Below are 25727 nucleotides of genomic sequence, written 5' to 3' on the forward strand. Positions count from 1 at the left end.
AATAATTAAATTTCACATAAGTGACTAGTATGTGTACACTGTATTTCAACCAATGGGAAGTTGGGTAAGACAGTTCTGCCCTGGAGACTGTGCAGTGTAGACTGGCATGGCCAGGGCATAGGTTCCTGATTACATTGTAGAGTTCACTCCATGCTGTGATAAATGATAGACATTGGGACTTGATTCTCAACTCCTGTTAGGTAGGGAGCTACTTACTGACCTAGATCTCAACCCAAGCAACCATATTGTAACTTAGTTTCCTCATGTAAAAATGGGCTAAGAGCTCCTACCACATAGGGTTACTACGCCAATGAAGGGAGATTGTGCACGAAGTAAGCAGAGTAAGTGTTGGCTGTCATAATCCGGGTACCTGATTCACAGCAGAGAAGACTGAGGCCTGGGGACAGAGACTCACTCTTGATTATACAAAGGAGCCTAAGGTTCCAGTCTCATCTTCTTTGTCTCCAAGTTCCTTTCTATTTGGGACACAGTATTAGGGTAGTTTCAAAAGAACAGGGCCCATCCTTTTAGGAAGAACTGGCTTCTCTAACAATGTGAATAACCTTTTCAGTAATTTTACTCCAGGACAGGAGCTAGGAGGTAGACATTTGTTTTATTTGAATTATGTTTAGTTTCTACCTAATGCTTTTGATTGTGCACCTCAGTCCTTGTGTTTGTAAGTTTTTGGCATGTGTGACCAGTAAGATCTGTCAAAGTTATTGTATCATAAACCATGATAGAGACAACTAATGGGATATAAAAATTGGAGCTGTATTGTGGAGTTGTCGGGATCATGTAGCAGTTGCTTCAAAAATGAATTAAAAAAATTTTTTTTATGTTTATTTATTTTTGAGACAGAGGGAGACACAGCACAGGCAGGGGAGGGGCAGAGAGAGAGGGAGACACAGAATTGGAACCAGGCTCCAGGCTCTGAACTGTCAGCACAGAGCCCGACACGGGGCTCAAACTCATAAACCATAAGTTCATGACCTGAGCTGAAGTCAGATGCTTAACCGACTAACCCACCCAGGTGCCCCCCTTCAAAAATGAATTTTAAAGGGGGTGCCTGGGTGGCTCAGTCAGTTAAGCGTCCAACTTCTGCTCAGGTCATGATCTTGTGGCTCGTGGGTTCGAGTCTCGTGTCAGGCTCTGTGCTGACAGCTCAGAGCCTGGAGCCTGCTTCAGATTCTGTGTGTGACTCTCTCTCTCTGCCCCTCTCCTGCTCACGCTGTCTCTGTCTCTCTCTCTCTCAAAAATAAACATTAAAAAAATTTAAAAACCCGATTTTTAATGGAAGAAAGGAGAGAGAGGTGTTTTTAATTCTTTGACAGCTTTAGAAATTGACCGAAAAGCTGGACAGGTCCTTGATGTGCACTGGCCTGGGGCTTCTGGCTGTGGAAACAATGCCTGATATGGGCTCTCTCATTTGAAGGCGAACACTCAGTCATTCCCTTGAATGGAAAAATTAGGGCAGACCCATCTTTTGTGAATTGTTTCATGATGTGTGTCCTGTGTTCCACAGTGACTTCTGGTGGTAAATGTTCCTTGGGTTTTGTTTTTGTTCTGTTTTGTTTTGTTTTTTTGCGTTACTTAGGTTGAAATGATTGGCATGATGATAATCATATGTGTCTTAAATATGATCTAGTAGTTGATCAACCAGTTAATATGTAACTCCATTTGGAACCAGTTATGAGACCATCGGAAGCTCATGGCCTAGTTTTTGTTGCGAACATCACTTTCCCTCTTTTAAAACAACTTAAATGGGCACTATGTTTTTATTCAGTGATTCACACAAAAATATGATTGAGAGCCATTTTTGGATTCTAAACATCTTTTACATGGCTGCTTGAAAGGAATTGAAAAATTTAAACGAGATGAGTGTCTGCTGACTTGCATTAGTGGATGTTTTGCTGATAACCAGTCTGGTATGAAGTGGTCTTTGAGAAGTTCCCAGAATGTTTGGGATTTAAGTCATGTGGATTATGTGGTCAGGATTGGAATGGAGAGATGATAGAGCGTTAGAGAAGCGTGTTGCTCACATTTTGTGGGAAATCTCATCCAGCCGTAGGATTAAAATAAAACCATAAAGGAGACAATAGAGGGTGTGAAGGTAGCTCCCATTTGTTTATTAAATTAATACATTTCATAGCAAAAGAAATGGCTTTTTTTGAAATTTGTGAATTTGTACTTATTGCCTGTATACTTTGCTGATATTTTCTTTCACAAAATATGCCCTTTGAAAACTTCCTATCATGGGCTTCTCTGGAGGCTATGGGTGGTAAGACAGGTTTGGCAGTGGTGTTTATGCGGAGTCTGCTTTTGGCCTGTCGCCCCACCCTTAATATGCTCTGGAGAGTAATTAACTTCATAGGAAGCTTCTCACCCAAGAGCTTCCTGCTTGGTCCTGTTTCTTCTTAGCTACTTTCCAATAGGATGGCCAGTCAGCACACAGGACGCACGCTGGAAGAGGCACTAGCCTGGACTCTAGTGTGTAGTCTTTTTGTTAGTTTGGGTTTTTTGTTGTTGTTGTTGTTTGTTTTTTAGAGGGTTCATGTATTTCTACATATCATTTGTGTGCTGTGAAGTAGATAGGGCAAGTATCAGTGGTTTTTGTTTTTGTTTCAATCAGGGGACTGAGCAGTGGCTTGTCAAAAGTGTGTCCATTGAGATGGGTCCAGGGTTAAACCCCAGCCCTTTTTGTCTGATGTACCTCTCAGTTTAGTTCAGGTAATGGTTTTATTTAGCTGCGTTAGGGAAATATGGAAAGGGGCACAAAAAAGTAGAAAAAACCCAAGTTTTTATAGAAGGCAAGGTGTGACTGTAGCTACGCAATGATTATTACTCGTTTGTGTTGACTTCTGTTAGCTTATGAGGGAAACACGTAGTCTTTATTTATTTAGCTCCTATGAATCACAACCTCATTACGTAAAATGTATCACACCTCAAATAATTTACTAATGAGTAAGGTTCAAAATTTTTGAACACAATAGTAATTGTTAGATTAGAACTTCTAGTTTGTTCTTTCAAAATTCTGGAATTTCTGCGCACTGAATCTTTCTTAAAATAAGGATGGGTTTATATTTTGAAGTATGATTTAATTGTTTTAACAAGCTGCCTTCACTGTATTTTGAGTTCCTTTACAGGTTTCTACAATATTTACACTTTCCAGGATACAGAAGGTAGTCTAGTGGATTTTTATAATGTAGTAAATCAGTCTCTTCCTTTAATTAAAGGATGTCATGTCTGGCAAAACAGACTTTTGTTTGTTGGATAAGATGAAACTTCTTGTCTTCATTCTACAGATGGATGGTAATGGCTAATTACACTAGCTAACGTTTGTCAGTGCTCCTCCTGAGGCAAGGGTTGAGTGTTTCATATATTTTATCTCATTTAATTCTCAGTCACCCTATGAGGGAGGGTACTTTGTGTCTCCATGGCACAGACGAGAACATTAAGAAAGTTAATCTGGCTTGTCCAGAGTTACAGGTAGAAAATGGCAGGGCAGGGATTCCTGAGCTGGCCTCACTGGGAACGGTAGATACCGTATTATATGTTTCTTAAGGAATGTGGCCCAGGTAGTCCTGTAGACCAAACATCCCTGCTATAAATTTACGCTTTCTTTTTGTGGTTTAAAACACTAGGAAAAACTTTTTTGTTTTAGTCCCCTACGATGGGTCTTAGATGACTTTATATTTACATGGATATATAATTTGCTAATTAAAAATTTGTACTTTACAATAAACAGATGTTTTGAATTACTGAGGTTGGGGTAGCTAGCATATGTAGTATGAATAATTTCTAATGTTCATGAAAATATCCAGGGAATCTCTTAAACCACTTAAAGATAATTTTTCATTTTTCATTTCAAGTACCGTATTTGCTTTCTTTGTCTCTCTCGCACACATAATCATTATATATTAAGACTCAGTTTTCTTTTATCCAGGAACATAATAAAAAAATTAATGGAACATTTTTAACTTACAGAGTTACCTATTACACCCAGAAGAGTGGAGGATTATCTTAAAGGGCATATTACATGGTGAAATACACTAATTTAGATTAAAAAAAATCTAAATATAGATTGGAAGACAAGTTAATTTTTTTAGTTTAGGAACATTTAATGTGTGATGCAGTTGGAATACTTTCTTGCTGAGTACTTACAAAATGCTGTAGGTTTTTGGTTGCATGTGGATGGTTCTGTAATTTTCTAGCAAGTTGTAATTAATACATTAAGTATTCTTTTTTAAATTAAATTAATTTTTTTTTAATTTTAGAGACAAAGCATGTGAGTGGGGCAGGGGTTGGAGGCAGGGAAGGAAGGAGAGACACACAGAGAGAGACACAGAGAGAGAGAATGAATCTTAAGAAGGCTCCATGCTCAGTGCAGAGCCTCATGTGGGGCTTGATCCCATGACCCTGGGACCATGACCTGAGCTGAAATCAAGAGTTGGAAGCTTAACCAACTGAGCCACCCAGGTGCCCCTACATTAAGTATTCTTTACAAGTGATCTACTTTCATGACATGAGTTTAAATTTCATGTAGTTTTCTGTTTTGTGGTTATATCCTAATTTAACAAATTTCTTATTGGGCATTTAGGATGTTTATAATTGTTGCTGTTACACATAATGCTGTGAAACAATCCTGTCATGTCTTTGTGTTCTTGTCCTGCTGTCGTAGTATAAATTCCTGGATCTGCACTTGGTGTGCCTCAGAGTATGCATATTTAAGACTTCAAATACATATCCCAAGTTGCCTTCTAGAATGGTGGTATGGTTTTATAATACCTTCAGTAATGTACAGAGAATGCCAGATTCCTATGTCCTTAATCTATGGACTCTTACTTAAAAATCTTTGTTTATCTTTTATATTCTGTTTTCTTTATAAATACAGTATAAATGGAGTCTGGTTTTATATTATCAATATTTAGATTTTGAAAATATTATAGATATACACACATATATATACAAGAGTACACTAATATTTTGACATGGATGGGTGTGGTCTGAAATCTACATACCATGAATTTTGCCTTTCTGTAGTCTTTGTGGGGAAATAAACCATTCTGGATAGTTGGGTTTTCTGAATATGTCTGTATATTTTATTATTTCTACTTAATATTCTGAATGTTACTAAGCTTTCTGTATGGTGCAGAGATATTCCTTTGAGGGTTAATTATCAGAGTGTGTTGTCAGAGTGCTAACTTGCAGGTCAGTGCCTGTAAAGAGGTTAAGCTTCATGGCTGTTAGCTACCCTCAAGTATTTGATTGCACAGCCTCTTGGCCATTATAAGCTAATAAGTAGGTGCTATTTTCCTTGTTTGAGATGAGTAGACGGGTTCAGAAAGGTTATTTAACTTGCTTAAGGTCACACAGCTCTTAGGTAATGAAAGTGGGATATGAACATACTTTTGTCTGACATGAGCCCTTTCTCTTTCCATTCCATCATTTGCTGCCATGCCCTCTTGATTGGCCCCATCCAGGACTGTTGACTGTCTTCACTGCTATCGATGTGTCAGTACGAACAACCTTTCTTTCTTGTAACTTACTGCTTCTAATCTGGGTTAATTTGTGAACCTCAGTCACCAGATTGTGTCAGTGGTGGATAATCAAGTATTGGTGGCTCTGAGGGGCTGTCCTATGACTAGACAGAATAGACTTTGACATCCGTTTTGGATGTTCTTGGGACTTTTTTTATGCCTTTTTGGCTTTGGAGAGGAGTTTTCAGGTAAATGAGATGTTACTGTGTTTTTCCTTGTTGGGATCAATGCTTGAGTTTGTTTTGGATCTATTTGGGGGAAATTCAAGAGAGTTTGTGCTGCATGGGGTACCTGGGATAATCCATGGGCCACTTAAGGTTTTACCCCCAAAGGAATGTATCAATCTGTTTAGATATGTTTTATTGCATTTTTATACTTTGTGTTTACTTATGTGACTGTGAGGTCTTTAAGGGAAGAGCTTCTTGCATTTTTTTTCTTTAGATCTCGACCCAGTATCCAGGTAAGTGTCTGTAACAGAGACACTCAGCACATGTTTAATTCATGCAGCAATGTAGCCTTCTGTAGATTAATGCTGTGTATAGGAAAGGATCTACTTCTTTTGTTTGAGCGTATTACCTCCTGGCCCAGGCTCCCATCCATATTTATAGAACCAGCTTATGAGAAACTAACTTTTATTCTAAAAACAACTTGTTTTGCATTTAACGGATAATATGTCTAGCTATAGCAATGTTGGGCATTATGGAAAAGATGCGGAAGGCATACAGGGGCTCTAGGTGGGCTGAAAACCTAGCAGCGGTGAGTAAGGACAACAGGAGCCTTATAGCTCACTTAGGGTTTAAGGTTAGGGACTTCCCGAGTCAGATTTCCAAGATGGCGTTTTCCCCTGCAGTGGCAGGTGGAGTGAGGGCCCTTGCTTTCAGGTGACGGGTGCACCTCTAGGGCTGCTGGCATCACTGCCATTGTAGCGTACTCTTCCCGCACCGTTAGCTAGGGAGCCAGTTTTGGGAGTTGTTCTTGGACCAGCTTTTTCCCACTGTGGCCTCCATTTTCTCTGCTACTATATCCTCTGTAAGATCCACTTTCCTCCCAACTACTCCACCTCAAGAGACCAGATCTGTAGACATTTTTCCAGGTGGTTTCGCTAAGGAACATTGGTTGTGGTGACTGTAGGTGGCCTGTTCATATGTTATAGCCTTAAGGGAAGAATTGTCTGTTTAAAATATGTACCATCTTCCATGTCTTTCTTTTGTCTCTCTGTGTTGGGATTTAATAGCCTTCTCCCTACGATGTTTCAGTAAAGAGCTCATGATGCAAGTCAGGACCATTTCGTAAATCTGTTTCAGGAGAGTCATGCCCTCTGCTGTTTTGCTTTGCCATGAAACTTGAGGAATTTAAGGATGGGACTGAAATTAGTGATATGCATCTATAGTTGGTATTTCAAGCTTATATCTTAATCTATTTTTATTTATTCTTGGTAAACTAGGTTGCCCATAGGATTTTTACAGAAAACATATTGGAAATTTAGCTTCTAACTTTTGGTGATCAGCCATTAGATAGTTACATTACAGAAAACTCTCATTATGTTTTTTTTTTCTTTTTATATTTGCTCATACTAAAATGGTTAATCTCTCTCTTTGTAACTTAAAACTACATGTAATTTCCTAAATGGAACGACTTTTGGTGATATATGCACTTCTTTCAAGTATAACATTAGATGCATATTAATTAATCTTGTGCTGAATTTGACTTGTGTATTAACCCCGATTGAGAGAACATTAATACCTAAATCTGTCTTTCAGGCAGTAACAGAGAAGAATTTTGAGACAAAGGATTTTCGAGCTTCTCTAGAGAATGGTGTTCTGTTGTGTGAGTAAGTATTTAAAGCACTGAAAACATTCTTCAAAAGCAAAGGTGTGTATGTGTGTGTTGTGAGTTGTCATCATGGCCACCTTAGTCACAGATCTGTTTTCTTGGTAACAAGTGAGATTTGATCTCTGCAAATTGATACCCCTACAGTACCAGACAGCAGGAAGGGATTATCAGTCTCTGCATCTAAAGATAGCATTAGTGAAATATATATTATTTTAAATTAGTAAACAAGAAAGATTCTGTTATTTCTTGATGGGCCAGTAGGGGTGGGTGGTTGAGGAGGAAGCTGTATTACATTGCACCAGCTCTCCCTTACTCTGAGTATTCTAACATATGGAATTGCCTGGCTTAGAAGTTAATATCAGTTTTTTCTTTTTTTCATCAATAAAGAGTGATGCTTGTAGAACAAATTTAAGCAGTAGCAAATTTTTCTTTTAAGCTTTAAGTGGAGTCATTACATTACTGCAATCACGTTGAGTTATGCATGGGCCATTCACATTTAGTTAATATATTGTTGAAAATCGTGTCCCAGATTTTGATTATCATAAGTAAACTAGGCTTCTGGCATGATTGATGGTATGAGGCGTACATCATATGTTTGGTATACTGCTTTGTCCTTCTGTGGATCAGAGTGCAGTTAGCCAGGTATGTGACCTTTGGGGGTAAGGGAGAGGTAGAGCTGTGGGATGTAAAGATGAAGTCTTGGGTGAGGGTGCATGTTGCAGAAGTGAGCAAATAAATTATAAGAATGTACTTGAGTATGCACCCACATTTTTGAAAGGGCTTAAGTACTCCAATCTAGATACCACGTCGGTATTTATGGAATCTGTCCCAAAGCAAACACTGGGAGTATATGTACTTGTATTTAGATGACTTAGATTATCCTTTTAAAGGAAGGTTGTCTGCAGCAAATACCAGGAGTCAAAGGGCTTAGGTTTGATTTCTTGCCCCATTACTTTTGGACATTTGAGCAATTGATTTAACAGCTGAGCCTTATTTTCTCATCCATGAAGTGGAAATCGGCATATCTGATCTGCCTAACTCACAGGGTTGCAAAGTTCCATAATATATATATTAAGGTTTTTATAAACTATCAAACTTTGCATAAATATAAGTTCTTGCTAGGAAGATGGCCATGTATATAACAGCCTATATCTCATCAGCTCTTTTGATAGATGTTCACACTTTTTTTTTTTGTCTTAGAGCAATGTTAAGTTGAACCAGCTGAAGTTATTGATATTCAAGCATTTGTGACTTATAGAAATGTCAATTTCATGTGGTTCTACCTGATATACAGCAGAACAGGCATATGAAGAAGGGCCAAATCAAGTTTAAGGGGTGTTAGTTGTCCTCTTCTGATGTCACATTTAGAAGTGCCATTGCCAAATAATGTTTAAACTAGTTCTTGTAAACCATGTGGTCACTCTAATTGGCCAATGTTAGGAAATTATATTAATTTGAAAACTGTAAAATTTAAATGTGTTCTAAATCATTCAGAAAATGGAGGGGGGAAATGATGGTTAGATGTATGTGATCTTAAAGCTACCCAAGCTAGGAGTATGGACTATCTAGAGGTTTGCAGTGAAATAACTTTGTCCGTTGTAAGCTCCACAAGTCAGGATAAACATTAGGTAGGAAGTGTGCCTATGAAGTACTGAATGGTTTGTAGAGATGTGAGAGCATTTAGCCCAAATAAATGATCTTAAAAAAAAATTTTTTTTAATGTTTATTTATTTTTGAGAGAGAGAGAAAGAGAGCGGGAGTGAGCAGGGGAGGGGCAGGGAGAGAGGGAGACACAGGATTCAAAGCAGGCTCCAGGCTCCAAGCTATCAGCACAGATCCCAGTGTGGGGGTAGAACTCATGAACCATGAGACCATGGCCTGAGCTGAAGTTGGACGCTCAACTGACTAAGCCACCCAGGCGCTCTGGTGATCTTTTCAAAGAAGTCACCTTGTGGGTTTATACTACCAGTGATGAGCTATTACTTAAATCCTTTTTAGGGTTCCTCCTTTGGGGGCATTGCCTGCATAACAAGGTCATTAAACATGCTGGAGAGACTCTTAGAGTTTTTAATTTAAAATGCAGTTTATGCACCAACTGGTCCCTGAATGATTTGAGGTGATTTCTAAAAACTATACCCAATCTGAGAGGATGAGCATATTGTTACCACTGAGGATATGCAGAGTTGATGAAAAACTGTTTGGACCACAAGCGGTATTATTAGATTAAACACAGCAAACATTTGGATGCATGTTTAGAGATATATTGGCTTTAAAAAAGTCACTTTAATTCACAACTTCCAAAAGTCATTCTCAGATTGTTTCCTAGCTGGAATAACACCAGTTGGGGGTTTTGTGCATTACCAGAGAAGTCTAATCAATGTGTTTGGTGCCCAGTATTCTTCAAATGAATGTTTTCCAAAAGTAGCGTAAGTAAATATTAAGCTGTGGTAATCAGCAATTGTAGTTTATTGAGGGACATCAAAGTATTGCATGTTTGTGTTAAAAAATCTTTCTCTTAATTGTGAGTCACATTGTTTACAGCCACTGGTCAATGAAGCATTTAATCTAAAAGGTGTAATCCTGGTGGGGGGAAAAAAGCCTAGGTAACTATATTCTGTATAAATCCGTAAATAAGAAAAGCCTAGCTGGTTGGTCTGTGAAATGATTAAGCAGGGATCACTGTTTGATCACCTCCACCTGAGTTATAATGCGTATGAGGAAAGCAAAATCCGCTGTTCAGAGTCTAGTATTAGAAGTCCTGACTCTTAAATTAATGGTAAATATAGTAAGCTTTGAGAATATTTTACCCATAAGAGATTTCAAGTGTTAGCTGAAATATGATTAGGATATTTTAAAATTCTAATTCATTTTCTTACAGAAGAAGGCTGGCTTCTGCTTGGTTCACTGCCAGAAAAATGGATTCATGTGAAATACAGGATCTCCTTGTTGCCTATTAAAAATCTCCAGGCATCCTAGTTCGTTATCATTAGAGTTTTGTTATTACTTCATCTAATTTCAGCAGTCTTTTATTCATTAGTTGCAGTTTATCCTTTTTGAGCTGGATTCTGAAATATCAAAGTCAAGAGTTAGAGGAAGTGAGCTTATTTATAGCTTCCACCCAACTGGCAGTGTTCTGACATTTCAGATAGTCTAAATTGGGCATAAACTCTGTGCTGAGGCTTCAGACGAGATAGACACCTGAGTAATGAGGATAATGTGCCCCTAAATCTGATTGACTATTGAAGTTAGTATCGCCTGTTAATCATTTTAGTATCATTTAGTGTTTACTGACTGTGAGATCTAATTGAGCTGAGGGCTAAAGAGTACTGCCCTGGTTAAAGCCTGTTGTAGTAATTCTTTTACTGTATACCCTAGACATGTAATCTCTCTTGGCTTTACTAAACAGTGAGATGGAAACAAAATCTAATTTGGGAATTTTTCCAATTAGTAAAAGGATTGACAAGAGTCTGTAAAGTGGCTTCAACTCCTTGTTATTTATTGACGGTATTCATTAGGGGAATAATTAGTCCCCTAACTTCAGTGTTTATTAGTGTTCATGAGGACTACCTTACTGCATATTTTTAAAAATATGAGATTTCCCACCTACATAAATATCCATGGCCTCTCTTGCTCTGTGGTTCTAGCAGAATTATTTCTCTTCTCTAAACATATTTGGTAGAGGCATATATAGCTAGTGATATGAGTTAGTAATTTCACAGTTACTCATCTTATGATAGCAATCTTGGAAATACTAAAACGAAAACATTCTTTATTCTCTTTATGAAGTAAGATCATTTGAAGATAATTTTATTGGGTGTGTCTTTGGTTAGTCAGTTTTATTTCCCATCCCTGGAATATTGCCAGTCTTTGCTCTATCTCAAATCAGGCATGCCCCAGAAGTTTATATCTCCTTGAACTTGGCTCAAATGATTGAGAAAACTCTTCTCACATTGTTACCAGGCCTTCTTTCCATGGCTTGCAGTTTGGAAAGAGTGAATCAAGATGTTCACCCGTTTGGTTTGAGACATCTTGTTTCTATTTATGTCTGTCATGTGACCACTACACTGTCTACCTAAAAGTAACATGATGTTTTGTTAAAGATGCATTCAATAGAAGGAGAAGGTTTATTAAAAAAAATGCTATTAATTTTCTATGGGATACTCAGTTGATTGTTCTAAGACATAGGACAAGGTAAAGAACTTTGTCACTTCTCATTCACACAAGAGAGCTCTGTCTTTTGTGAGGGTTGGAGACCCTAACACATTGAATGACAGTGACATCAGTGGGCCTTTGGGCTTCTATGCAGTGTTCCATGTGAAGCCCAGAGGCCCTTCTTTAATAATAAAGACTTTTTCTTAGAGTTCTTTCTGGTTTTGAATTTTCTGAAGAGGACACTTGCTTCCATAGAGCTCTCTAGCATGCCAACACTATCCATTGATTCTCATACATATTATAGCCATTTATAATTTAAGTAATAAAACGATTTTTCTTCATTTCACTTTTTTGAAGTTTCTATATTGTTTGATAATCCAGCAGTAGGTAAAGATGCAAATACTCAAGTTCATAAAGACAATTAAAAAATTTTAAACTGCTTTATCTTCATGGTAGTAATTAATGATTGCCAATCTGTATGTTCTCTTTTTAAGATTCACAATCCATTTTTTTTGTAATTCGTTATCTATATATAACAAAACATTATTTTAAGAAAATAGTTTGTTAAGTTGAAGGCTAGCTTGTTAAACATCAATTTAAAAATGCACTTCTGGGGCGCCTGGGTGGTTCAGTTGGTTGAGCGTCTGACTTCGGCTCGGGTCATGATCTCGTGGTTTGTGGGTTCAAGCCCCGCCTTGGGTTCTGTGCTGATAGCTTGGAGCCTGGAGCCTGCTTCAGATTCTGCGTCTCCCTCTCTCTCTGCTCCTGCCCTACTCACGCTCTGTCTCTCTGTCTCTCTGTCTCTCTCTCAAAAAAAAATTAAAAAAAAATTCACTTCTGTTATAGTAGTCATATTATACGGACTCACTGCAAATTTTGTAGATGGTTTTTTGTATTGTGGCATCAAACTTGAAGTTAGAAAGCTTCAGTCCTGTTTCATGAACCAGCATGCATCATCTACAGGATTTTTCCACCATAAACATAATTACTGAGAGGAGAACATACGGCATTTCAGTGGTAAGACCTCTGGAAAGAAATGAGAATGATGGTTTACTAAAAATAAAAGGAAGTAGTATGTATGCTTAGATGTATGAGATGTAAGCAATTTTATTAAAGTTGATCAGTAAGAAGTTATTCCTGAAGTCAGTTTTATTGTAATAAAGGTACTTAGGTAGGCACATGGAAAACAGTGTGTTGGCCATTAAATATACAAAGTACAATAATTCTAGTCAGTGTATTGAGAAGTAAATTAAATAATAGATATTGTAAAAAGAACAAATATATAATGGTGTCACATTAATTAAAAGTAGAACATTTTCCTTATATGAGAGAATCTCTAGAATTTTTATATATTGACAGTCATCGGTCAAAAAATTAGGTGAGATCTAAGGTGACAAAAGCAATAGTGACAAAGTTGAGAACACTGTTTACTGTACAGAAATGTGTGAGACTTTCATCTTGGATGTTGAAAATGTAATGGTAAACTCTAAGATTTAAGAAATGAAATGATAATTATATTTCTACATAGGGTAATAGATGTCAGTTAATTTATAATTTTGGTCCAATATTCATATTAAATCTAGCCAGGATTTTTTTTTTAATTTTTTAAAGTTTATCTTTGAGACAGAGTGTGAGTAGGGGAGGGGCAGAGAGAGGGGGAACAAAGGATCCAAAGTGGGCTCTATGCTGACAGCAGGGAGCCCTACACAGGGATCAAACTTACAAACTGTGAGATTATGACCTGAGCCGAAGTCTGATGCTCAACCAACTGAGCCACCCAACGGCCCTAGTTAGGCATTTCTTAATGAATATTATTTTAACATTCACATGGAAGAATAAACAGGTGAGAATAGAAAAAATTCTAAAAGTAAAAGTTTCTGCGAAATGAGGTTGTCCCAATATAGGAACATGTGACAAACGTGCAAAGTAATTAAAAATTATGGGTTGCTTTATAAATGTACATACTGGGGCGCCTGGGTGGCTCAGTCGGGTAAGTGTCCAACTTTGGCTCAGGTCATGGTCTCACAGTTCGTGGGTTCGAGCCCCACATCAGGCTCATTGCTGTCAGCCTGTCAGCGCAGAGCCTGGAGCCTGCTTCAGATTCTGTGTCTCCCTCTCTCTCTGCCCCTCTCCTGCTCACTCCATCTCTCTTTGTCTCTCAAAAATGAATAAACGTTAAAAAAATATATAAATGTATATATTAATATAGGGGCAGGGTGCAAAATACATTCTTACCCATAGATATTTGTGATAAAGGAGATATGAACAATGGAGAACAGATGAACCACTCAATTCATTGTATTGGGATAAATAATTGGTTAAGAATGAATTTATTAACCCACCGAATATCCTAGATTAAGATAGTAAAAAGGTGAAAAAATAAAATTTTAGAGTTAAAATCTTTGGAGGCAGTTTAAAATTCTAACCTTTGAAGGAATGAGGAAATAAGAACAAAAAATAGATTTAAAACTATATGTAAATAGTTATTCTGACAAATAACATTCTGAGAAAAATGTATGAAGCAAAATGACTTAATCATTAATCAAATAAATTGGTGAGATATACATTTGAAAACCTTAATAGACAAATAAGCAAAGGATGTGACTAAATACTTTACAAATGAAGAAATACTACTGGAAATAAACAGTAAAATCTCTGCCTTCATTAGTAAATAATTGTGCTAAAAGAAGATACTATATGTGTGTGTGTGTGTGTTTTAAAGATTATTCATTTATTTTGAGAGAGAGAGAAAGCACAGGTTGGGGAAGGGCAGAGAGGGAGAGAGAAAGAATCCCATGCACTGTCAGTGCTGAGCTTGAACTCCCAAACCATGAGATCATGACCTGAGCTGAAGTCTGATGCTTAACTGACTGAGCCACCCAGGTGCCCCACAAGATACTATTTTCTAATTGAAGCCAGTAAATAATTTGAAATCTTACAAAATGTTGGCATATTATGGTGAAATGGTATATACTCAAAATGCCCAATTGAATATAAACTGGTACAGTTCTAAAAAGCAATGTGGCAATATCTATCAAAGTAATTATGTGCTAGTTTTTAAATTAATATGAACATGTATTTACTTACCATACAAATTATAGGACTTTTCTCAATAATCCTTGCTTTTGGGAATCATAAAGAAAAAGACTGCAAGATGGGGAAAATACATATAAAGCTTCTTCATAGTGGAAAATATCAAAAACAACTTAAATATCTATAATGTGATAGATAAAGTTGGGGAAATGTTGTGCATGCCTTAAGAGTGTGGTTGTGAAGGATGCAGCTCTGTGGAAGATCAGGTAGCAGGGAGCTGAACTCAGGGCAGAGGAAGGTGCTGCTGTATCCCGCCGCGAGGTGAGCACAGGAGCACTGCCTTCTGGTGCAAAATTAAATTGATTCACATTGTCAAATTCCTTTCCAGACATGTATCAAAAGCGTTGATGAGTTTATTTTTAGAAACAGAACATAAGAAACGGTAAGGAGCACAGGCGAAGGTATGCACACAGACCTGCATTGGAAGAATTTTCACGATGGCGAATATTGGAGCGAACCCAAGTCCCTCCCACAAGAGAAGAGCGAGTCACTGTCATTTACATGAAGGGGTGGAGAGGACTTTAGAGGTGTTACTTAATGGTAAACGCAAGAACCAGGACAGGAACTCAGAGCGCCCTTGCTCTGGGACATGTCTCATCACCCAGCGATATCTATCTCTTAGTGCTATAACTGTCAAGGCTGCTTAAAATAAGGGAAATCTGCTGTCAGACCACTCAAGCTTTTCTTGACTCACTTCAGAGATCCTTTGCGCATAACAATGAGGCTAAATAAGAAGGTCCTATCATAATAAAATTATAATTATCAGGTGTATTGATACTGATTTGTTGCTCTTACACTTTCCCATCTTTGCATTTATTGTTAACTATTTGTGTTGTATTCTAACTCAGCCATATTCAAAGTTACTACCATAGGAATTCTAGAAATTAAACTGAGATTAATTTTACTACCAGTCTTTGAAAATATTAAGGTGACCATACTGTTTATATTGCATGCTTTTAAAGTTAAATGTATTTTGTTTGATGTTTATTCATTTTTGGAGACAGAGACAGAGTGCATGCAGGGGTGGGGCAGAGAGAGAGAGACCGTGTATCCCACGGTGAGGGATCCCACTATGTATCCCACACAGAATTTGAAGCAGGCTCCAGGCTCTGAGCTGTCATCACAAAGCCTGGCATGGGGCTCGAACGCACAAACTGTGAAATCATGACCTGAGCCGAAGTCAGATGCCTAACACCAGCTGAGCCACCCAGGCACCCCCAAACTTTAAAATTTTAAATTACATATGCTTATTACTTTACCCAAGGAAATGTGATCACTAACTTCTCAGTGTGGTTTTTATTTTAAAGATATTATAGCTTATGAATTTAGATGGAGGTAATTAATGAAAAATATTAGTTAGAAATTTACTTAGGATAACCTGTCCAAAGTAATATATCTGATAGTTTATTCTCTTGATCAACATTTGACAATTGGGAACCAACATCAAGGTTTGATTTGTCTGGCAACAGAAAACCTAACAGAGGGCAGGTGTCCTTTTTGGGAAAAGCCAAAAACCATTTCTCACATTTGAGGGAAACTAAAGGTAAATTTTTTCTAAATTTATTTTTGTAAAGAACAGAGAGGTTTTCAACCACAGAAAAATATCTGTATTAAAAGTTAGTGGGTTTTTGCAGACATTTTTAAAGCACCTTCACAATACCAGGTACCTTGCTAAGTGCCAGATGTTGGCAATGAGAGAATGTCCTTGTACTTGATATCTTCACTGTCTCCTTAGCACAGTGCTCTGTCTTTAGTAAGCATTCAAATGTTTGTTGCCAGAGTTTGCATCTAGAACAAACTAGGCAAATAAAGATGTGCCAAATAGCAGATAAAACAAAAGTCATTGTTCTTTAATTTGTAAGGAAATATATAATATTTTTATTTTGTCTTCTAAAAATTTATCAATAGGAAAATTTCACTAATGTGGGGGTAGATATTTAGAAAATGTAGTCAACAGAAAGATAATAGAAATATGTATGTGCGACTGACTGACCATAGGTTAGCAAGTTCACTCTCAATGTATTGATATGCTGTTTGAGGTCAGTGTCTCTAGTGCATTTAGAAAAAACATCTTTGGAAATAGGAAGTTGAAACATGTCTCTAAATTTTCCACCTCTACTGAAGGGCTTTCTGGTAAAGGGGAAAATAAGGTTTGGCATTTAGAACTAGTTTCTGGAGACTAAGAACACCAAGTTCTAGCTCTCATTAAAACTGTTTATAACCAAGCTAGATGTTACATTGAACTTTATGTACAGTTTTCCTGGTGTTATATTTAAAGTCAGGTCACATTCACTGGTGACAAAGTTGCAGAACAGAGACAGCTTTCTAGAATCTGTTATGTAACTCAGCTCTCTCGGAGGGAGTGGGCAGGATGTTTTGGAGAAGAGAAGAAAAAGAATTAGACAACAGTACAGGGATGAGCTGAGGGAGAGGGGTTGCAGGCTTTAGCCAATGTGGTCTACCACAGGAGGTAGCAAATGACTAGGTGTTTTCTGTCCCGGTTTTAATCTTAACCAAAAGAGCAAACCTCTGATGTGCTAAAAAGCACATAATCAGATTTATGCCATGGCCTGAGGGAAGACTTGGGGGGGTAGAGGTATAATTCTGCGTAGGATTAGAGGAATGGTCTGCTTGCAGGCAGTTAAAATGGTCCCTTGACTGCCTTTAGTTCCTTGTGCACAGAGGCCATCTGGAAGATTATCATGTTATATGATTCTTAAATACAGCCAGTGACCAGAAGTGAGTGTTGCCTTTTTGAATTTCACATGTGTAATTGAAGAACCTTTTTTTTTAAGTTTATTTATTTATTTTGAGAGAGAGAGAGAGGGCAGAGAGAGAGGGAGAGCAAGAATCCCAAGCAGGCTCCGTGTTGTCAGCACAGAGCCTGATGCGGGCTCGATCTCACAAATCCTGAGTTCATGACCTGAGCCAAACCCAAGAGTTGGGTGCTTAACCAAGGAACTACCCAGGTGCCCTGAGGAAACTTTATTATGCAAAGAAGTTCTATTTGTAAAAGAGAATAGTATCTCCCTAGTGTGGCTTTTTTATTTGATTTGATGTTAAGACTCTACCCCTCTTTTTTTAGATATCCTTAAATTTCACAGAAGTTTAGGGTCACCTGAGTGGCTCAGTTGGTTAAGCATTGACGTCACCTCAGGTCATGATCTCATGGTTTGTTGGTTTGAGCCCCGCACCAGGCTCTGCACTGACACCTCAGACCTGGAGCCTTCTTCAGATTCTGTGTCTCCCTTTCTCTCTGTCTCACTCCAGCTCACGCTTTGTCTCCGTCTCTCAAAAATGAATCAACGTTAAAAAATTGTTTTTTTAATTTGACAGAAGTTTAGATTTAATGAAATCTATGTTTCTCCCTAGAAGAAATATCCTAAAAGTTTTTCCTTTAATTGTATATGAAAATAATTATTCATGATTCACAATCTGATTGGATGTTCAGTTTTTGCCAAAACTGTATGTGCATTTTCTCCATATTCTAGTGCTTAGAACAAATACCATTTTAACATTTGACAAAATAAAACAATGTTTTCTCCTAGTGACTCAACTTTTAGAAGGTCGTTTGTATGTTATGCGGAGTGTTGGTTTTGCCTGGTGGCTATTTCCATGTTTCTACACGTGCTAGGAGACTCAGGAGTCAAGAAAGAAACTAATCCACTGTGCTGTGTGTTGCTTCTAGGTAATAGCTGTGGAATCTTCTGATGAGGGAGGAGTCAACTCATTTTTGGGAGACATCATTTAACTGTGCTGTTTCTTTACTTCCATCTCTTACTTCCTTTTGCTGACTAAATTGAATGTAGGCCATGTTATTATTCATTCCAGAAACTGTTTTTAAAAAATGCTTGTGATGTTACTAACACTGTAATATAAGAATGATAAATGAAGTAAACAGGTAAATACAGTGATCTGGCCAAAGTCATCAGTGACTCAAATGGGTGGAGGAAGACTTTATGACATTCTTCTGCTAATGAAGACAACTGATGCTAGGCTTTCCTGACATTTGATAAGTTGACCCAGCTCATTTTAGTCTTTAACTTTTTACACCACCATAGAATTGCATTTTAAGATCCAAGTTACTGTAGGAAAGTCACTGCCAAGTTAATGGCCAACAACTCTATGAATTTCTTGATTTATACTATGCCAGAATAATGTTCCTATTAAGTAATGTTGCATTTATTAGTTCTTCTATGCATTGCAAGATGCCACTGGTAATAGAATTTAATAAATACCTGGTTAATAGGGAACAGCTAGAAGAATTAATTTGGAACTGTCATTTCTTATAAACCTGTTCAACTTCTTTTCTAGCTCCTCAGCTAGTGATTAAAGAAAAATAATTCAGCTATGAAGGGAGAAAGCCTTCCTTCCTACGTAGCTTTCTTTGTACAAATAAGAAATTAGGAATCAAAGAGTAACAGTTCTAGAAAATGCTTGAAGTTGAGGGGGTGATTTTATTATGTATATTGTCTAAAGATCTTTGTGTGAAGAAACTAGGAAAACAGAAAACAGCTCACCAGACTAAATCTTCATAAGCCATTGTTTTGTAATTTTGATTCCCGTTGAACAACATTCTGAAGGTTATTAAGTTGAGACTTTTGTCTTCTTTATTTTTAGCACATTCAAGTGTATATATAAATCTCTGGAATGTTGAAGGAGTGACATTCCACAAGTGTCAGATTTTTTTTTTTTCTGTTGCCCATTGTGAAGAGGAGACCAGTAAATTAAGAATGTTTGATTCTTTCTCCTATATCTGCTTTCCTTTTGCAGCTCTGTTTACAGAATAAAGAATTGCTTTTTGTACCCAGATTATTGAATAGGAAAATCACTGTTTTAAATTGCTGTTTTCTGACAGTGACTAATGATGAATTACCCAAGCTAGCATTAGTAGAAAAGCATTACTATAGTATTAAATTTCTACATGGCTTAACACTGTATTGGTGAAAAACAACAACAAATAACATACAATTGATGATAACTACATTTAGAACCAAAAATTGTACTCTTAAGTTATAGTTTTTAAAGATGGCTTCTTTTTTTTTGTTCTGGAATGTAGCGACTTATACATATCTTTGCAGATTCTGTCATAGCAACTTAAATGTGTTCAGTATTAGATTCTGAGGTAACTGTTGCCTTGTTTGTGGGAGTTCTGGCACATTTAATATTTATCCAGTCATTCTGCTATGGTAACAAAGCAGTTGGTCACATATTTGAAAGAGTTAACAATAAGAACTTGCTGGCCATTTGGATGAGTTCCACTGACCCTTTAAATCTGGCAAAATACATTTGTGACAACATGGATGGACTTAGAGGGTCTTATGCTTAAGTGAAATAAATCAGACGGAAAGACAAATGCTGCATGATTTCATTTACATGTAGAATCTAAAAAACCAAGCAGAGCAAACAAACAGAAATCGATTCATAAATACAGAGAACAAACTGGTAGTTGCCAGAGGAGAGGGATAGGGAAAATGGGTGAAGTAGGTGCAGGGGATTAAGAGGTATAAACTCTGGTTATAAAATAAAGTCATGGAGGTGTAAAATATGGCATAGGGAATATAGTCAATTATATTATAAACATTTTGTATGAGGACAGATGGTAACTAGACTGATAATGGTGATCATTTCATAGTGTATATAAATGTCAAATCACTATGTTACACCACTAAAACTAATATTTTATGTTATAACTCTGGCAAAATTATATGGTTCGAATCTACTTTTCAAAATGAAGATCAGTTTGAGAAAAAAATAATATGATTGATAGAAAAAATTATTCTTAGGTCCAAGAGAACTAAATTATAATGAAAGAGATTCTTACACTGCCTCTTGGAACAGAATCAAATGTTACCTTTAATAGATGTGGAACTATTTTTAGGGACATGGCTTTGAAGATAGTGTCTGTATGGTCTAAGAAGATACTTACTATTGTTTGCTGTGCCGTTCTTCCTACTGTGTTTCTTGACTTGTTTTCTTGGTTGTTTGCCTTTTATTGGGCTCTTGGCTCTGAACCACACGTGGGGGATGGAGTAGTGACATACATGATTTAATACTAAACTGATATCGGCATTCTTGTAATTGCATGTGTTATTTCTTTATTTTCAGTTTGATTAATAAACTTAAACCTGGTGTCATTAAGAAGATTAATAGACTGTCCACACCAATAGCAGGTTTGGTAAGTAAAAAATTATCTTCAAAACTAGATTCCTTTGTTTTTGAAGTGTAAAAAGATGGGTGTAGACCGGTACTCTTATCTGGAACTATCATAGAAATTAGGTTTGGAGTTTTTTGCTCAAGAAAAGTGTTTTTAGTGACGTTCTCCTTATACCTTCAGTTCTTTCCTTTCCCTTCTGCCAGGAGGCTTTTATTTTTTTACTTTTTGTTTGCTTTGCTTTTTGTGCCCTCAAACTTCATATATCCCCTTTCTTGGCTTATCTCTTCCACAGATTGCATTGTTTATGATCATGTTCTTTCTGAAGTTCAGCCCTGCATACTTTGTTTGCTAGTTGACCACAGTTTAGGGAAACTGTAGATGTTCACCAGTTGTTACATATCTGTTGCTTCTGCTTAAGGATGACTCTCACTTAGCACACTTAGATCTTGGAGTGTATTTCCAACACTTTTGCTTTATATAGTAGATTTCCTACTAGTGTTCTGTGTGATATTGGGTAGGTCACTGTCTTCTTTGCCTCAGTAATACTACCCATGAAACAACTATGGGATAAGTCTTTAGATTCCTTCTAGCTTTAAATTTAGATTCTGTGTGTGAAAAATACCCTACACTGTCATTACATAGATACTCTGGTGGGTCAATAATAATTGAAAGACCAATAACAAGGTGGGGCTGTATCTTTGAAAGAAATAATTTATAATTAAGTACACATGATGGGTTATTTTCAAAATGTTAGCAACTCCTAAGATTCAAGGCTGATCATAGAAGTCAGTTTAACATAACTAATTTTATGGGGCACTGGGTGGCTCAGTCAGTTAAGTATCTGACTTCAGCTTAGGTCATGATCTTGCAGTCCGTGAGTTCGAACCCCACATTGGGCTCTATGCTGACAGCTCAGAGCCTGGAGCCTGCTTCAGATTCTGTGTCTCCATCTCTCTCTGCTCCTCCCCTGCTCATGCTCTGTCTCTCTCTGTCTCTCAAAAATAAATAAACGTTAAAAAAATTTTTAAAAACCTAATTTTATAATACACTGAAGTTTAAGACAGCTAATAACCTGGAATTTAGATAGATAGATAGATAGATAGATAGATAGATAGATAGATAGATGATAGATAGATAGATAGATAGATAGATAAAATCATCTTTGCAATAGTCAAGCTGCTTATTATATTCAAGAACTTTTTGTTTGGCCAACCGTGTGTTTGCAGATGTCAGAGGCATGAAGGATTAAAGGGTAACAGCATCAAAATTTCTGGATTTGCAGCTGGTATGAAAATCTCATTACAGTTTTATAGGAATAAGTTAGTCACACATTGTGTATTATTGGAAAATAACTGTCTAGGAGAGAAGGAAAGAAGAGTTTTAGAGCTTTCTTTTTTCTTTCAAAGATCAATTATAATTTTCTTTTGAAACATAGAATATATGTAAAGTTCTCAGAGCAGCTGGGCTCAAAAATGAATTACTTCTTTCTTACCAAGTTAATTCTATTCCATTTCTATCATGACATGATTTCTATCATGACGTGATATTTTTATTGGTCTCAAATTTGGTTAGGTAAAAAACTTATCAGGCATGCATATATTGCTATATATTGAAGATATGTATATGAATGTATAGCAATATACATATATGTATGAATTCTAGTAATTTATAGTCAGTAATTCATAGTCAGAAGGTATTATTTAAGGAATAAAATTAAAGAAATTTGTTTTTTTTTATTAAAAAATTTTTTTAAATGTTTATTTTTGAGAGAGAGAGTGAGAGAGACAGAGCAGGAGCAGGGCAGGGGTGGAGAGAGAGGGAGACACAGAATCTGAAGCAAGCTCCAGGCTCTGAGCTGTCAGCACAGAGCCTGATGCAGGTCTCAAACCCATGAACCTCGAGATCATGACCTGAGCTGAAGTCAGATGCTTAACCAACTGAGCCACCCAGATTCCCCGAAGAAATTTGGTTTTTGAAGTCTTTCTAGGAAGAGACATTCAGTTTAATAAAAATAACTCATATGAAAATCATTTTTATGAAATAATTTCTGTGAAAATTAAAAGTTTGAATTATATTGAAAATCTTTTTAAGTGTCTCCAGTTTTTCTTACTTTAATATTTAAATTGTGAATTGTCATTTCTTGGATCAATTATACACATTTTAAATGAAATTAGCCTTTGATTTCAAACACCCTGCATATTTGGAATTCTTGAATTGTGGTGGTTTGTTGTTACTGGCCACTAGAGGTTTTATTCAATCTTCTGATTCTATGATTAGATATAAGCCAAATGTTTTTTATATTTAAATACAACAATCTCTCTAAGTATTTCTACTTCAAGCATGAAAATTCTATCTAGTTTGGATTTTATCTCTAGAAACTAAAATGAGATGTATTTCCAGAATATTAAATGGGATGATTTCCCAAGTATAGGACACTGAACATTTTTAGTGCGGTGTAGGAGCATAAGAATCACCACAGTTGTAGAATTGACTACAGTTGGTTTGAAGTTGTTATCATGCCACATGGACTCCTTCTTTCCATACTTGTATGTCAGGATGGTTATGTCAAAACTTCTCGAAGCCTCAGTTTGAACTGTGCATTAGAGCTCCAGCATCTGTCTGGTAGGGTTGTCATATGTGGGCAGAAAGGGATTATATAGTGTGACATACAGGTCCTTTTGTCGCACATTCATTTTTTTAACAAATAGTTGAGTGCCTACTAGGTCAAGAATGTTTCTGGTTTGTAGGGATATATTGAAGGAATAAAGACAGAGAAGGACTTTATCCTCAAAGAGCTTAATGTTGTAGTGGTGGAGCAGGATCTGGAAAATAAATTAGTAAATGGGCAAGAAAACACCAGATATATAAATGTGCTGCAATGAATTATAATAGCCTGACATTTATTGAACACACATGAGGAATCGTAGTTGGACTATGAAGTTTGACCTCGAAGAACTCCTCAAGAAAACGTATGTTAGAAGCCTTCATTTTCGATGTGTATAGAAGAAAGATAAAAAGCCTGAGCCAGACTTTTTATACTAGAAAATTTTTTTTTGTTCACAGCAACATCATGATTGATATTTATGGGAGGCAAAATTTTTTTTTGAATGAATAAATGAAAAAGGGTTCAGTCGTGAAAAATAGTAAGCTCCAGAATTAGGTCTTTGAAGGAAGAGTGTTATAGGTTGAATTGTGTTCCCCCTCTACCCCTACTCACCAAAACATAACATATTGAAGTCCTAAATCCCAGTACCTCAGGGTGTGACATTATTTGTGAATAAGGTTGGTGAAGATGGGGTCATAATTGGGAGAGGGGGACTGGTCTAATATGACTGTTGTCCTTATAAAAAGATGGCTATGTGAGTACAGATACACCCAGGAGGAATGCCATGTGACAACTGAGGACTGAAGTGATGCATCTACAGGCAAGGAACACTAAAGATTGCCAGCAAACCACAAGAAACTAGGAAGAGGCAAGGAATAATTTCTTTACAGGTTTTATAGAGCCCATGGCTTTGTGGACACCTTGATTTTGGACTTTTAGCCTCCAGAACTGTGAGAGAATAAATCTTTGTTTTTTTTCAGCTACCCAGTTTATGGGTAGGAAACTAGGAAACTAATACAGCTAGGTAGTATTTTTTATCTGATACTTGCTTTTTAAAAAACTTTTTGAGATAAATATAGTTTCATGGGAAGTTGGGAAAAAAAAACAGTACAAAGAGGTCCTCTGTGACCTTCACCCAGTTTCTCTCATGGTAATATTTTGCATAATTGTGATATAGTATTAAAGCCAGGAAATTGACATTGGTATGTCCAAAGACCTTAATCTGATTCACCAATTTTATATGCAGTTATGCTTTTTTTAGTAATAAAAAGAGCATAGATGCTTTCAAGCTAAGTAAGACGAAGTGTTTTATTTTCAGGATTTTTCAGAGGACTCTGTCATTAATTCAGTGTTCAGTCATAAATATGGCAGCCACATTCCACATGATTACTTTTTTCTACCCCATTGCAAATAGGAAATGGTGTCTCTCAGTCGAGGGTCCCAAGAGAAGAGTCTGAATGAATCAAATTACCTTGTCTTTCCAGGCTACAAATATCATAGGTCACTGGCCAGCTGATGGATGTGTTCCTTGAGAAGGGAGTCATCTTGGCAAAATGGGTTGTAGTCTGGAGTGCTGGTAGCCTTTGGCTCACTGAGTTCAGGTGTGTGGGTTAAAGAGGATTCTGTGAATGAGGTTTCTCTAGCGTAGATACACCGTATTAAATTAAATATAGTAAAAATTATATAATTTCTGTGCTCCAAGCCCTGTTTTCTATCATTCCATTCTTATTCTCTTTCCTTCAGCTATAACTTCCATCCACTTCATGTCAGCTACTCTGTGTATTTAGCTTTGAAGCCAAGGCGATGTGTTTACTGTTTGTAGGTGGACCTGTGTGGAACACATGAATATCCTCTGAGCAATGACAGTATGGAGAGAGGTGTTTAGCTGATTTGGAAATATATTGAATGTTTTGCTTGAAACATTCATATGATTTTACGATTTTTTCTTTCCCTTTTGGAGAGACGTTAACCATGTTCTCCTAGATCTAGAGATATGGCTTTTCTCACTTAATACTAAGTTCTAATTTTTCAAGAAATAGATTTTCCCTATCTTTTCTATTCTTTTATATTCTTCACAAAGCGATGCCCCCCCAAAATCTAACCAGTCTGAATTTTCCAAAAAATTAGCTGCTGTTAAATGTGGGTATGTTCAATTCATTGAAACTCAAAACTAAAACTTTATTTGGGAATTAAAAAACTCAATCTCAAAACAAAACCATGAGAAACAGGCAAGATATTCTGATGGTGAAAAGAGTCATTGAACCAGAATAATGTTTACCATCTGATGTCTTAGTGTGCCTGAAATACAATATGTGCAGAGAACATCAAGGAAGTTATTAATCCCAAGACT

General features: G+C 36.8%; 1 protein-coding gene across 21 annotated transcripts in view; it reads left to right on the forward strand.

The window, feature by feature from the left end:
• Positions 1-25727, forward strand: part of LMO7 (LIM domain 7) — a 197829-nt gene that overhangs the window by 63317 nt on the left and 108785 nt on the right. For all 21 annotated transcript variants that reach the window (XM_043580604.1, XM_043580637.1, XM_043580622.1 and 18 more), the window contains exons 3-4: positions 7298-7368; positions 20724-20793. In XM_043580604.1, coding sequence (XP_043436539.1) covers positions 7298-7368; positions 20724-20793 — 141 coding nt within the window. The remainder of the gene's footprint in view (positions 1-7297; positions 7369-20723; positions 20794-25727) is intronic.

Source organism: Prionailurus bengalensis, chromosome A1, assembly GCF_016509475.1.
Source record: "Prionailurus bengalensis isolate Pbe53 chromosome A1, Fcat_Pben_1.1_paternal_pri, whole genome shotgun sequence".
Lineage (NCBI taxonomy): Eukaryota > Metazoa > Chordata > Mammalia > Carnivora > Felidae > Prionailurus > Prionailurus bengalensis.